At 41.6% G+C, this 15,064-nt stretch overlaps 1 protein-coding gene across 3 annotated transcripts in view; it reads left to right on the forward strand.

Annotated features, from left to right (window-relative positions):
- Positions 1–746: 746 nt before the first annotated feature.
- dnmt3ab (DNA (cytosine-5-)-methyltransferase 3 alpha b) overlaps positions 747–15,064 on the forward strand; it is a 41,992-nt gene continuing 27,674 nt past the window's right edge. For 2 of the 3 annotated variants that reach the window (XM_075448699.1, XM_075448701.1), the window contains exons 1-4: positions 747–889; positions 3,398–3,608; positions 7,656–7,757; positions 12,316–12,658. In XM_075448699.1, coding sequence (XP_075304814.1) covers positions 3,528–3,608; positions 7,656–7,757; positions 12,316–12,658 — 526 coding nt within the window. In that variant the 5' untranslated portion in view covers positions 747–889; positions 3,398–3,527. The remainder of the gene's footprint in view (positions 890–3,397; positions 3,609–7,655; positions 7,758–12,315; positions 12,659–15,064) is intronic. The other variant, XM_075448700.1, reaches the window with a different exon arrangement.

The following is a 15,064-nucleotide window of genomic DNA, read 5'->3' on the forward strand; positions in this document are numbered from 1 at the left end:
CAGCTGGTTTAAGTTATTTCTGACTGTACAAAGTTCAATCATCCCATGAAAATGAACTTTTGGCAGTGTCTTAAAGAACAGTTGGACATGAGATCCTATATCCCAGTACTGTAAAATCAGCTGTTAAAGGAATTCACACGCATGTGCATCTGTTTCTCATAAAACAGTAGGAAAGAGATGTGAATAATGTTCATTTCTGTGAGTTAAGGGCAGAGGATGGTCTATAAGGAGGAGATGCATTTGTCTGCAAAAAACAAAGACAAAGGCAGACAAAACATCGAACAGGTTGTTTTCATGCATTTGAAAGTCTTGTCCAGATGCAACATAGAATGAAATGGTTCAAACATCTGATATTTAGGACTTTTATGAGGGAGTATCACACTAATATTTGCTGTGAAACCAGGCGCAAGCACATATCTGCATTTATGGATGTCACTCCTTACCTTCTGAAAAGAAACAAAAAACAAAAAGAAAACATGATGTTTCAGAACAGAGATCTGACCTCTTGCTGAAAGGCCACACTCATAAAATCCTACTTATGAAGCAATACGCTTGTAAAACGTCGTTAAGTAAAAAATAAACTTTATGATATTTGGTAATGATAATAACCAGCGGGGTTCAAATCAGTTCAGATTTTTATTCCAGTTGATTTAAAAAGAAAACAAAAAGTACTCTGGTGCTTCAATCGCTGTTAGATCTGTCAGCTTCCGCTGGAGTGCGCGCTCCCGCGGGGTGCATGCGGATCTCTACGTGCAGGCACAACTCGGCATAAGGCGCATCTGGCGGAGAGCTGGCCGGCTGGGGAGGTGGAGGACGGGGAGAGAAGAGGAAGGAGGCTCCGGGAGCAAGCGAGACAAAAAGGGTCAGGCCTGGGACTTGGGAAAATCGGGTAACGAACACACAGCGATTCACGCTTTTTAAATCCGTTTAACCCGGCGCTGTAGTAGCTGCACAGGAAGGGTAACCTTTATGTGAACAAAAAACGCGAAACCCCCGAGAGCGGAAGGCGCTTGATGGAAATGGGGAAATATCGAAATGGGGGCTCGCTTTTCTTTTTTCTTTTTTAGCAGATGATGCTCATCGAGAGGTGAACTTAATCGTGTTTACGGCACGGAGCCGGCATCGCGGCTGTGAAAGACACTTGTCTCATTTAAATAAATAACGGGGATTTACCCTTTAGTGGCCGTGGCCTGTAAAACAGCCACAATAACCTGGGTCATATCGCAGACTTCCCCTCCTGCAGAACACGTCTAAAACTTTGCAATTTTAAGGCATAGCCAGCTCAATAAGAGAGGAGCGTAAGTCGATCGTAGTAATGTGAGCGTGTAGCCCGACAATAAACGCATTCGTGGCCCAATGATAAACGATGTAGCAAGACTACACATTCTGGTTGTTGGCTGCAGTTAAATATATATATATATTTATTTGGAGCAAGGACTTAATTCCAACCGACTGGGTCTTTTAAATACACCACATACGGATGTCATCAATCTTGACTTGAGCCTTACAGGAAATCAAACACTCTTTATAAACAAAGTTGTATTGGATTTGTTTTTTGTTTTTTTTGCACATTTCCACGAGTGCAACAGTATAACTGTAGCTCCGCTGTGTGCGCATGGCAGCCTGCTGGAGTAACTTCAACCCAGGTGGAAATTAAATATTAATAGAAAGAATACTTGCAGCTGTCTCTTTTTTCTTCTTCTTCTTCCTCTTCTTCAGCTTTGCACAGGCTATTGAGCGCACATTAATAGCCACATAATGACGACTACAGCACAACCACACACGCTTGAGGTGTGAGTGGGCCTGTAGGCTATAGTCGCCATACAGCATCTATAGAAGCCCGTGCGGGTCCTATAGATGCATGACCCAACAAAGAGAAATCCGAGTCTCGGAGAAAAGCAAGATGATTTGAGGAAATATGCATAAAGTGTGTCAAGGGTTGCATTATGCAGTTTGTGTGAAGTGCTGCTCGGGTCTGGATGCATGGCTGCTGCCTGACATAAAAGCACCACAACAGCAAAGAAAAACTTGGAGGTGAAGTTGATTAGATTTTAACTTTAGCATTATGAAAAGAAAAATGAGACAGATGACCTGAATGAGTGGTCTCGGATAAGTCTTGCTTTTGCTCGTTGATCCTGTCAAAATCCTTTAGAATGAGGGGGTTGGTTCATAGCTCAAAGGTTGTGTGTCTGAGCTGTGCGACCAAACTCCACATATTTCCTTTCATACCAACATAGTTGAAAGAATTTCTGTCTGCTTCCATGTCACCTTGCCTTATTTCCTTACGCTCTTCTCTGCTCAACCATGAAATCTAAGCTGCTCTGTTGTAGTTAGAAGTTTACACAAACTCGATTAAAACTCCATGCTGGATCATTTTTAGTCTCAGTTTTAGTGACAGAGAGACCCCAAACCCAAGACTCACAGGTGGGAGGCAAGTCGATGAGAAAGCCAAATATTTTTCAAGGAAGTCTAACAGAAATCCAAAAAATGTGAGGCAAGCAGAGAACAGGAGAGGACTTACACAGTAAAACAACAACAACAACAACAACAACAATGGTCTTGCAGAGAGCAAAGACAACCGAGGAGTATATATGCCGAGGTTGTTGCAAATACAAGAGACGTGTGTCGCAGTTAGCAAATTTAGACCAGGTGAGCAACAAGGACAGGAGGCAAAACTAGAATGTCCAGCATGGAAATCCAAAGGACAAGGAAAATAAAAAAAAAAACATAACAAACCCCATAAACCATGACAATAATGGCAATTTCATTTTACCTCACCAGCGATTTCTTAAAAAGATGTTCTGTCACTCAAAAAATTGCATTTACGTTTCTGAAGCTGTCATTTTCTCTTCATTTTCCCATTGGTTCTCGCATCAGCTGTACTTGCGCCTCTTTGCTGCAGACCGAAATCACCTCCTCCCATTTAGTGAGCTCTCCTTTTGACTTCAAATCAACATGCTGCTCTCAGGGATGCAGTGGTGTTTGGATTTATAATGAAGCCCATTGGGTTCAGATTTTAGTTTGCCGTAAATTTGAAGGTGACATTAAATCAAAACGACATAGAGGTAGCGATGGATATTTCTGTTCATCAAGCCGTTCATATAAAGGGAAATGGAAACTAGTCTAATGACTGTGCCAAACGATCACAGTCAATTCAAATAGTTATAACCAGTCACTGATGTAATGGATGCGGCAGGCCTCTTCACACCCTGTGGTGTTGGTGGTTGCTAGACTTTGAAGAAAATGGAAAGCAACCTCGTCTTTGCAAAAGCAGCAACAACATTAATACCATTTGGAAAGGCCAGGCGGGGAAAGCTGTGGCCTCTATTTGAAGTGTATTCAAGGTTTGAGAGATGATGAAGATGTCTGATTTTAATTTGTCTCTTTTATCTTCCAGGAGAGCAGAGAAGAAGGATCACCGCTATTTTCTTTATTTCTTTCCTTTTGAGTTCATTTTCACTGGAAACTTCCCTCATCTACACTGCCCATCATCAGACATCACCCATAAAACCGCAAGACTCTCAACGATGCCGTCCAACACTGTCGCCAACCCCAACACCACTGCATTCAAAGGCTCAGACTTTGCTGATTCACCTGGAAACAGACTGGTAAGATATGTCAACGTGGAGCCTCAGGTCCACCGGGGAATTCATCTGAAGCATCGGTAGCATGTTGGAGAAGGACTTGAGAATTCATATGTTCGTTGCTTGTTGGTGCCACTTAGTTCATACCAGAATTCACTAGAGCTTTAAGGAGATTATATCCGACTTTGCTCATCAGACATTCATGTAGAACAATGTGTCTGTTAGTATTATTGACAATATCTCCATTAAGCATCTATGCTATGAGTGTCTGTATGATGGGGGAATTTGTAGGAAAAACTAGGAGGGCATCCTTCACCAAAGTCAATTCGCTGTTTCACGTAATTTCAATAAAAGTAAAATAGCTCAGCACTAAAATTCCTTTTGCTCATATTCCACTTCAACACGATGTTCCCATAAATTCGGCCCGGCAGTTATAGCATAAGAATGCTGACAAACATGTTAACCGTCATCATCACATAATCTCTGCCTTGGTGAGAATTGTGGTCATATTACCATGATATTACATGTATATAGATCACTGACATTAAAGGAAACCCGTTTGATGGTTAGTACTGTCAAGTTGTGGCAAAATCAATTCAAATCTTACCCAATTTTTACGAATGGAGAGTTATTTATTTGGTTAATAAATGACGCAAAATTTTTACTGGAGCAGACCTTGAATGCCTTGCTTGCTGCTGAAGAATCCGACAGCATGCAGCATGCTCAGTCATCTTTCGTGATGCACTGTGGCGGTGGTAGCAGCATCACTGAGGAGGCTGTGGAGAGCTGCAGCTGTATAATGTGACATTTGCTGGTGTAATGGTGGTTGCTGACGTGGGCGTTGGCTGATGTACGTTGAATTGGAGCTGGAACACAGCTCTTTTACTCGGGGTGGGGGGTGGGGGGGGGGGGCTGTCCTCTTCCACTATGTTCCCATTACACAGTGCTGCCCTTAGTGTTGTTGCCTGGCAACAGACATTGCCTTAAATAACTGCCCACCCAAACGGAAATAGTGTAGAGATATTGACAGCGTAGTAGTAGGGTTCACACCAGGCAACAACAGAAGATATTTCAGGGTTTTTTTTGGTTGTTTTTCAGAAAATTAAGGTGAAGCTGTGTTTGAAAATGGCCTGGTGATCGGGTTCAGTTTGTCTGAGCGCTCTGTTTGGGAGCACTGTGGTGTAGACTGCTCCTGCAGTGATGGCCTGGCACCACTGAATTGTGTCATCCATGTAAGTGGTTCTCAAATGAGCCTGCACACCAGGCTGCACTCAAAACATGCTATTATCTATGCAAATTCTGCTGCCTATGTTAGGGAAAAACCAAAGCACCAGGCACTCGTATTACTGATTGCACAATGAGCAGAAGCCATCTGCAGAGGCACATTCTCTTACAAAAGAACAGATATTTACATTTAAGATATTCATTTTAAGGCCTGCTGCTAATGTCTGTATTTCTGTCTGTACATTTTTGGCATGATTTTGTTTTTCCCCCCACATTTGAGAATCATTTATGCCCACTATGCACCCTTTATTGCAGTGTCAATTACTCTGATCTCATGCATTCCTTTATGTAAATGAGTTTATCCCCTTGGATCCGTAATGGCTAATGGATTTATCGCACTGCAGCAGCAAACACTCATGGCCTATATATAAATATATATATATATATATATCTTTTAAAGTACTGCTTATTTTTGTAAACATCCCTTGACCCTTTAAATGAATTAACAATAGCTCCATTACAACTATTTTCATGCCTTATTGAATTTCTTTTGGTGTGGTTTTCGTGTTTGCATCACGCTTTATTCAGCAGCAAACATTACATACCACCTTGCAAGGTGGATTCGCGTGATATTCACCAGGTTACAGGTGCAAGAGAATACATCACACCAGGCTCAAAGCTATCCCAACTCATCAGTGGGTCTTGGTCATCTGATTTTAATAGGAAGTTTCCTAACTGAGTTTAATGACCCGTAAGTATCTAAATTGCAGCCATGATAAGAGCTAATACTCTTAATGCTAAGGAAAGGAGCTTCCTTTATTTTCTCTTTTTGCATGGGAAACAGTGAACCATCTCTTATGATAAGAAAGGAGAAAATATCACCCCACAATTCCGTAGTCCTTACAATTTCCTCTCACCATCTTTCTTTGAGCCCATGATGATTGAGGACAAAGAAGAGTGTTTCAGAAAACACATAAAAGACAATTTTTAACGACTCCCAGTGTCTCCTGGCTGCTATGACCGTGTTCTTTATGCTGCGACAGTCCACAATGATGCCTCTCATTTACTGGCTGACTCAGCTTGGAGCACCTCATCGATCTGCTTGTTTTAAGTTCATTTGTGACAGTGATAGACGGAGGCTTTTTCCAAGCACATGCAAAGTATTTTTGTTTAAGTGCCTGCTCTATTCCATGTAATAAGACTTCCTCTATGGTTCTGTTTAACACCATTTGGCTAAGACACCACTCCAGTCAGTGTTCCGTCAGCATAGAATCAGATGGGTCACAGATGTTAGTGAAATACCAGAATCACTTTGAACTGCACAACTGCAAGGTACCATGGTAGAGATGCTCTAAAATCTGCATTACCCGGAAACATCTCTTTTGCCAGACCACAAGGTGCATTTAGTTGCAGTTCTGAAACCTCTTTTTTTTATTCACATCACAAGACCTTCATCTAAAAACAAAATTTGCACACTCGTCACAAGACCGTAGATATTCAAATGATCCGTTTTCTGAGCAAGTTTGAGGACTTCCTGTCCCTTTTGGTTTGAAATATGAGTATCATCCTTGACCTTCGGAAGAGCAGATGAGAAAAAAAAAAATCTCTCCCCGAGGCCCAGTTAGTTGCTTTTCTGGAGCCCTCACATGATGCTCATGAAAGAGATGGAGTGTTTGAAATCAAAATGGATGAGACGAGTCATTAAAGCGCTCGGAGAAAAAAAAAAGGAAGAGAGGTAGCTGAAGAATAACTGAACAAACTCGGTTTCTGCTGATGAAGTACATTTGACAGAACCAAAAGCTCTGAATTGTCATTTGAAAGCTCCAGAATAAACTTCCTTTTTGTAGTTTAAAATGCTATACTAATATGTCTACAAATGAATCCCAACTGTGTCCCCCTAGTTTGCTAATTGATGGAAATAACATAGGTGTCTCCCTGACTTCCCTCTTCTCAATCAGTCACTGAATTTTCATGCTGTATTAAATCCACCCATATAAAGGCCATGTCATTTCTCATCGTACAGTGAACTTTTCCATGTTATACTACTCCACTCTGCCTAAGCTCGAAATAAATGCACTTAACAGCACTTCAGCAGAGATACTCAGTCGCAGAATGCCTTACGGTGCTGAGAGCCCATATATCTTCGAGGGAATCTCACATTTAATACTGAAGGAATGTAATAAGGAACCCGCTCTCCACCCCCCACTGCAGCTGTCAGGAATGGCCTTGCAGTCTCATTTGCATTCAGACCTGGTGCTGGCGGTCCCATTCAGTCAATATTGAAGCTCAAAGCATCTACATTAGGATCATCTTTTCTCTCATCAACCCCAGGGGTACTTGGTGGTGGCAGACATGGGGCTTTGTTCATTGGGGTAGACAGCCTTATTAATGAAAGGGAGATTGCAGCAGGGGGGAAGGTGGGGGCTGGTCAGTGTGTCTGTAACAGCATTAAGAGGGAATTGTCTGGGGAAGGTCAGCGCTGCGTCCTCAGAGCTTTCACTTCAGCCCAGTTCAAAGGGACATGTCATTCAGTTTCTATCTGTCTCATTGTCAGCGGAGGACACTCGTGGAGTCGCTGGAGTCCTCCTTAATGTTCCAAGTGTTCACTGTGGTGGACTTTTGTGTGTTCCCCTGCAGATCCGGTATCAGTCCTACTGCGTCGCTGGCTGAGAGGATTTTGCTCTTTTAATATGTCCAAATAAAAAATATGATAGATATTGGAGATTCAGTTTCATATGCGTCTAGACCTCAAAAGTAAAGTTGACATTTTCAAAGATAACGAGACCGTCACTCATATATTTCCAGGCCGGTGCGTCCCAAATCAACATGTCCTCTTTCTCTTCACAGGGCGAGAACACAATACTGGATATGGACCTGACAGCTGAGGAGAAGTCAACTTTAAGTAGTGCCTCTTGTAAAATTGGCAAGCCTGGGAGAAAGCAGTTTCCAGTAAGTGTTGACATGAATGTCAGAAAAGTTGCAGCAACATGCGTCCAACCCTGCATACTTGATATATTGTCATCTAAGCATTGTTTATGGTCCAGATTAGGTATCAGCACATTCTCGCACATAGGATCATGAAAGGAATCTGTGAAATTGCTGAATTTGCTCCATTGATTTAGTTGCTTCTCTGCTTTTTGTTGTAAAATGATCACCAATTTGAAAAAGATAAATGCTGTTAAAATGAGCAAAATAAGTCAAAACCTTTTGAGGAACTTTTCACGCTTATAAGATCTTTGCCTGAACCGTTGATTCCAGTGGTATCCTCACATCAGCGGGATGCTTTCTGCTGGAGGAAACTCTTACATGTTTACATGTTTCCTCCCTCTCTTACATTGTATCTGCCACGGTTCTGTCGTTGTCAGATAAAATTTTAAAAAAAGAAGAACTACTTCAGGTTATGTCCAAAGGCAGCTGTTTGAAAGCAATCAATCAGCCACACACTTGATGGCAGGATGGAAACCTGTCTGCCATGGCCAAGGGTGATACAGGATTAATTATTTATTCATTGTCTCCAATGGAAGGCAAAAAGAGAGCAGAGCATTAAACACTGCTTGCTGCCTCACCTCTACATCGCTGGCCGATCATGGCATGAGGAAATTTGTTCGTTTCCGAGATATACCGAACATGTGAAAATACATGAGAAAATAGCGCCAAGCGATTTTGAGGTCTGACTTTTTCCTGCACAACGATTTTGTGATGCAAATGTATTACTCTTTTGAACACATATTGTTTTGAGAAGCAAAACGCTTTAGTTTGTTAAGCCCCAGCCAACTACCTTCGTCAACGCCAAAACGAGGCCGGAACTCGGCTCACAGGACATAGCAGGGGGTAAGAAAATGGTCATAAATGATATTGCTAATATGGGATGTCATACAGCTTCATGTCAAAAGAGGCAAACTATCTATACACTGCCTCCATTTTCACAGACTCAAAAGTGACTAAACAACCAAACTTGTGGAGAAACATGAGAATTTTTATTTTGCCTTTATTCCCTTATGATGTGCAGTTTATTCACCCTGATAGATTTGGAATGAGGGTAGTCAAGTCTGCAGCCAGCCTGACTGTGCCCTCTTTTGAACTCTCCAAAACTGACGTCGATGCTCATTTCACGTGCTTGAAGGTGGAGTTAAAATAGAGGCCATAGTGCCAGTTGAATGATGAAAAAATCTTTGTGAAACATAAGAGATTTAAAAAGTCCAGATGGTAACTATCAGCTGTCCCAGTACAAAAAGAAACATGTTGTTTCAGCCCTCAGAAAATCTGTCAACCTGTGGCCGTGCGCTTTTTTGTACTCATGAATAAATAACTTCCAGTGCCAACTGTGTTTCTCATCTACACACAGGTACAACACTGAAGCCATTTGTTACCTCTTAGTGGTGTCTTTTGAAGTTAATAGCCCTGATTTCATGATGACTCTTGGGCCAACGTAGATGTGCACATTTCATTCTCCTCTGAGAAGATTTGCATTTAGCCTAAGCCTGAGTATATTCATTAGTTCTCACGATGTGATTCGACAAACCGAAAAAGATGAATAGAAAAGTATTTGCCGAGAATATATGGCTGGCATGCCAGAGGGTTTGTGTCAGTGCATGTAAAAATGCTGTTTCAATAACTGAAAGAGGAAAGCCGCGCTCAGATTCAGGGCGCCTGGGCGAGTGTTTTCACAGCTGCGGGAGACCACATGGGCCAGATGCTCTGGTCACATAGCTGCTTCCCGATTGCTGTTATTCTTCTCTGAATGGCAGTCAAACTAAAGTGAGTTAAGGAGGTGCATACATGCTGTATCACAATCATTCAGCCCTCCTTGTTGTTTTACCCGTAAGATAATTAAAAATAAAACCTTACATATTAACCGACCTTGCTACTTTTTACAATCATGCGTCCTAACTCAAAGGTTTGAGAACTTACTGATGAAATTATAGAAACAAAACATGAATATATGTTTAGAATGGTATGATTAGTTAAGAAACATGTTACTTACTTTATTTTCTGGGGTTCAACCACACTTAAGACTCATATAAAGTTGCTACCAGGTTGATTGACCTTCAAGTTCAGTTTCAAGTAAGGATTAAAAAAGGAGGCACACAATAAAATCTCAAAATGCTCTTTTAAAACTTAAGCTTTTAAAGTAGGAGTTTGTTCAGACCCAGTATAGATGGGTCTAGTATTTGTGCTCAGCCGCTGGTTAAAGCCTGATATTACTGTACAGTTATAATACTGACATTGATTGCCTTAGCTATTGGGAAAGAATTGAATGAACAGGTTTTGCTAAAATGTTGAACTCTTCCTTTATAAAACACGCAAAGCAAGGTGGCATGACAATATTTCTTTAGTGCATTTAGATTGTTTGTTAAGTGTAAAATCAATTTACTGCACTATTTTCAGTGAACCTCTCAATTATTCTCTTAATGAGCTGTTTGAATATTTGCATAATGTAGCATCGGAAAATTGTGAACAATGCCCATGAGACTCACTTAGAACCCAATGGATTCAGATGTCTTCAAACAGCTTTTGTTAGGGCGAAGCTGACAAATTAATTCGGAAAAACCCCACAGTCTGATCACGATTGCCATTTAAGAAACAGTTAAAAACAAGGAATCGATTGTCAAGCGACGTGCACATTAATTCATTCAGTATTGCAATTTTTTTACTCTAATTTGTGTTCAAAATTCAATGTGTAATATACTGCATGGTGATATAAACTAAAGCTGCCTGGCCACATCCTTACAAAATGTGTGTTCTTACCTCCGTGAACAATAGATTATCCATCATATTATTTACAACTGCATGTGTAAAAAGCTAGCGTGTAAGTATAATGCAGCAGCCGACATGTGGATTAGCTAGTTAGTATTTTCCGTTTGACCTCTGTCTGTGTCTTTGAGCTGTGTGATTTACCAGCTGTGACCTCTGACCTCTGGCAGGGGCCACATGTAGTTCACTGGGTCACTGGTCTGTTGCGTAATGCTTTCGGCAAGCGTTGAGTGCAGCATGTTTCTGCGTGTGTTTGACTTTCTGTTTGTGTGTGTGTGTGTGCATTTGCCGAAACCCAAACGCACACTCCAACCTCTTTGTGTATTCATGAACCAACTGAGAACATTAATAATGTCAGAGCTGTGGGAGTGTTGTTTTCGTCCCTCGTGTCAAACAGATTCGCTGGCAAGCGGCTCTTTGTTTGAGTGCAGTTTATAGCTAATTTGTTTTCTGTTACTACAATCATAAAGTCATTTAAACTCCTGTGGCCTGTGAAGAATGCCTTAAAGCCAAATTTGGCTCGTTGCAGCTTTGTTTTTACTATACTGTACAACTTCCACTGGAGTTTATTTGCCATGCCTGTTCCACCTAATTTGCTCTGCATCCATTACACAGACATTCTTTAGGTTTTGTGATTTCCTGTTCAGTCTACGAGAATCAGATTACAAAACTGACCCTTTAGCTTGTTGCTCTGGATCTGCTAAATATCACCTGGTGGCAGACAGATGCCTCCCATGGCCTCGCTGCGTCCTACTCTATGATAAAGGCAAACTGATTTTATGATGGGTGAAAGCTTCAGCGCTGCTCTCATCAGTGCTGACAGTGTGATCTTCCAACATATGCCCCACTTTTTGCTCCCAGTAAAACAGAAATGGAATTGTCTTGAGAAAGTGTGAGTTTTTTTATTGCTATTTTAGGCAGCAGCAGACTTACTATTTCATGTCATCAAACAGTAACAAGTTTAAACGGATCTTTTCAAGACAATTTTAGGCGTAACAGCTGAATGCTTGCTCCTAAAACTTTATGTCAGCTGTCGGCAGTTCCGCTCTCTCTGAATTTACTCCACCGTCCAGAGCGAAATAGTTTAACTGGGCTCTCTGAGGTGGACAGAGAGAAAAGCTTCTTTGCTGTCAAACAGCCAACATTCCCAACATATTTCTGTGCTGCTGTAATGATTAATGCACGCCTACAGGAAGCTTACTCCTGTACCTGATGAGCTGTAATGTAACCCCTTCCTCCCTTGCATGTTAATGGCTGAACAGCAGATTTACTGGCTCGGCTTTGAAGTTTGTAGTTTAACAGAACTGGTTGGGAAATGCCATGACTCAATTACTAATGAGTGCGGACTTAAGCTACAGGTTTGATTTTGTCTGAAAAGAGCAGGGGAAGCATAAGAGATTAAATGAATGAATGCTTTAATTCACACTTTCTTTGAAGTAGCCCATTTTGCCAGCAGTGATAGAGAAAGAGCTTGAAAAGTCCTGAAAAGTCCACTCTAACAGTGCCAACTGCTTTATTGTTGCTAGCTCAGATGAACTTTTTCCAAGCATGCGGGATGATTTGTATTGTTGTCGTGGTTCTGTTTATTTTACAGCCAGCTAGTATATCCATTGATGTGCCAAAACTGCTGACAGGCAAAGCATTGCTGTACACTTTCAAAACATCAAACTGTAAAATAGCTGCAGCCACATTCTCTATGACTGATAAATCGCCAGGATGTTAACATGTGAACCTTCTCTCCCCCCACGTGCAGGTTGAAAGCTGCGGCTCTCCCAAAGACAGTGTGGGTGTTGGCAACATCTATACTGGGGTGTGTAGGCCGTCCATGACACAAGTCCACAATGGCGACATGGGCAGGCACAAAGAAAGGATGCCTGATACCTGCTTCCCCAAAAAGGAGAAGAGGGAAGTGGAGAATGGAGTCCCCAGAGACCCCTCCTTCTGCCAGGTAGAAGACAGCTCCCAAGGTCAGAGCCTGAGTCGTTCCCAGGAGAACGGATTCCTGTCCAGCCTGGATGAGCAGGAATCAGACAGAGACAAGGACGACAGTCCGCGCAAGAAACGAGGAAGACGGAAACTGGAGCGCCCAACGAAATGTGAGTTTTTTGGCTTCTGGCTGTTAAGATACAGCCTTATTTTCAACCGTTTTCAGTGGAGCCAGCAGGAAAACATTCATGTACATGTGACCAGAACAAGATGTGGAATGGTGCTCTATTAATAAATGTCACCCTTTGTGGATCTGTGCAACTCCATTTGGATATAATGTGATCAAGAAAATTTCCAAATATACACTCACACGTGTGCTGGATGGCGCAGTGGGGAGATATGCAGAGACCGAAAGTCCTCATCATAGTAGTCCTGGGTTCAAGTCCTGACTCATGAAGAGTGTCCTTTCCCCCTTTCTGCTCCTCTTTTCTTCTCTTTTCTATCTACTATCAGACACAGGCCACTATGACAAAAAATTTTGAAACAAGGTTTATAAATCAGAGGCATCAAAATAAATGCGTTAATGCAATCTCACTCTTATCGCCATCAAAGAGAGATCCTTTTTTCCTTTTTTTGAGGTGGTGGTTGTGTTCAGGGTCGTCAGTGTCTTACAACATTCAGAGCGCTCTCAGCCAGTTTATTCCAGCCGACTCTGGAAAGATACAACTAAGTTTTTTTTAAAATAACTTTTCGTCTATTTATTTTTCTGGCCAAATAGCGTATACGTTTCATCAGTTGTTGAGTTTTCATCAAAGCACATACCGCCGATGATATCAAAAGCACGCCAGGCAGACACTCTATTTGAGTCAGGCCCAACTCTGAACCATCTGGACACTTAATGGCTGGTTATGAGTAATTCAATCACCTCTGTCAGGACACATTCCTACGCTACATCCAGCTCATACTTCAAAGAGTAACTACATTGCAACCATATTACCCGCAATGCCACAGTCTTAAAGATCTCTAATTTGGAATTAAATTGGGATTAATAGCGATTGACCACACAGAGTCACGTGTATCACATTTTGATTGCTGACATAGATAGACAAACGCTTTCATAGCAAATTTTTGTGGTATGGATTCTTACAGTTAAAAAGGGCTATTCATTTATATTAAAGTAAAAATTCTAATTTAACACTATAGTGTCTGACAGGAAAATGCTCTCTGTCCTTTTTTTCAGTATTTAGATTGCATAGCATAAAAAAACATACACTCTTCCAGTGCATTTTATGTATATATGTATTTATATGTAGAGAGTGTACAGAAGAGCGATGACAAGAAATAGGTGAGGAAGGATGTTGGAAAGGACCATTGCAGGATATAATGAGTTGAACTGTGGGAAAGACGGGCAGATGAGTTGTTTTTAGGCCAAAGTGGACATCAGCCACATCACTTAGCCCTCGCCACACTCCGACACACACACTTTCTGTTTTTAGTCCTATCTCTATCCCAGCCACGTGCCTCTATTGCCCCTCTCTCGGCCACAGAGACACTGGCTGTGACCTTGACGAGGAGTGCGGTAAATAAATCGAGAGGAGGAGCGACTCGTCTCCTGGCAACAAGCCTCATTCGGGAGCTGGCACGTCTCAGTCGGGGGGCCGTGCCAGGTGGATGGCATCGTGCCCAGAACTCTTACAAACTGACTCTGCACTCTGTACTCACCTGATCTGGACTTCTATGATTTGTTACGTCTCCTATCAGCAAAAATCACAGATAACCCTTCTTGCTGTTAGAGAAATAGGCTCAGCACAACATTTCTGAATGCTGCTTCTAAAGATTTGGTTTCCTTGTTAGGGGCGAGTCAGGTTTAAATCCATCAATTTTATAAAGGGTCTACATTAAAACAACGGTAAGATGCACTGAGTTACTGGTGTTTTATAGCACACTTTTCGCTTTTACACCCTACACTGGTAACACAATGGCTGAACACAATGATAGTGTTTTGAAGTAACTTTTGGAAGAGGAACCTGAGATATTTATAGTCCCCTTGATGGTTTGTAATTGCATTCAAAGAAACAGAATGAAATGATTTTCAAATCATTGAAAGTAGCACATAGACCGCATGTTTAAAGACTTAAAAAGTTGGGTAAATTATAAACAATACGGAAAGGAGTTCAAGTGAGTAGCTGTGAAATTCTTCGAGCAATCCTGTCAAGCAAGGATGAAAAAAAAAAATCACTTTCACAACCACACGTGTTGGTCTTCTCAGTTCCCAAACATGCACAGTGTGTTGGTAAAAGAGAAGATGATGCACCACTGTGGTGAACATGCCCCCGTCGCAACTTTTTTACAAACACGATGCCGACATAGAGTTCAAGTTTCACAAAACATTGGGTTTATTGTAACGCACAACATTGCATACCGTTTTCATTTAAATTCTACACCTGATCCCAAACATTTTTGGAAACAGAGTTGGAGAGGAAGCTCATTGGGAGGTACGTTAGTGTTAACATCATGTGCCCAGCCGCCTCAACTTAAGGTTTAAACACAGAAGTTATCTTAAGTCTAAGCTGAGA

The sequence above is a fragment of the Odontesthes bonariensis genome, chromosome 17 (assembly GCF_027942865.1).
Source record: "Odontesthes bonariensis isolate fOdoBon6 chromosome 17, fOdoBon6.hap1, whole genome shotgun sequence".
NCBI lineage: Eukaryota > Metazoa > Chordata > Actinopteri > Atheriniformes > Atherinopsidae > Odontesthes > Odontesthes bonariensis.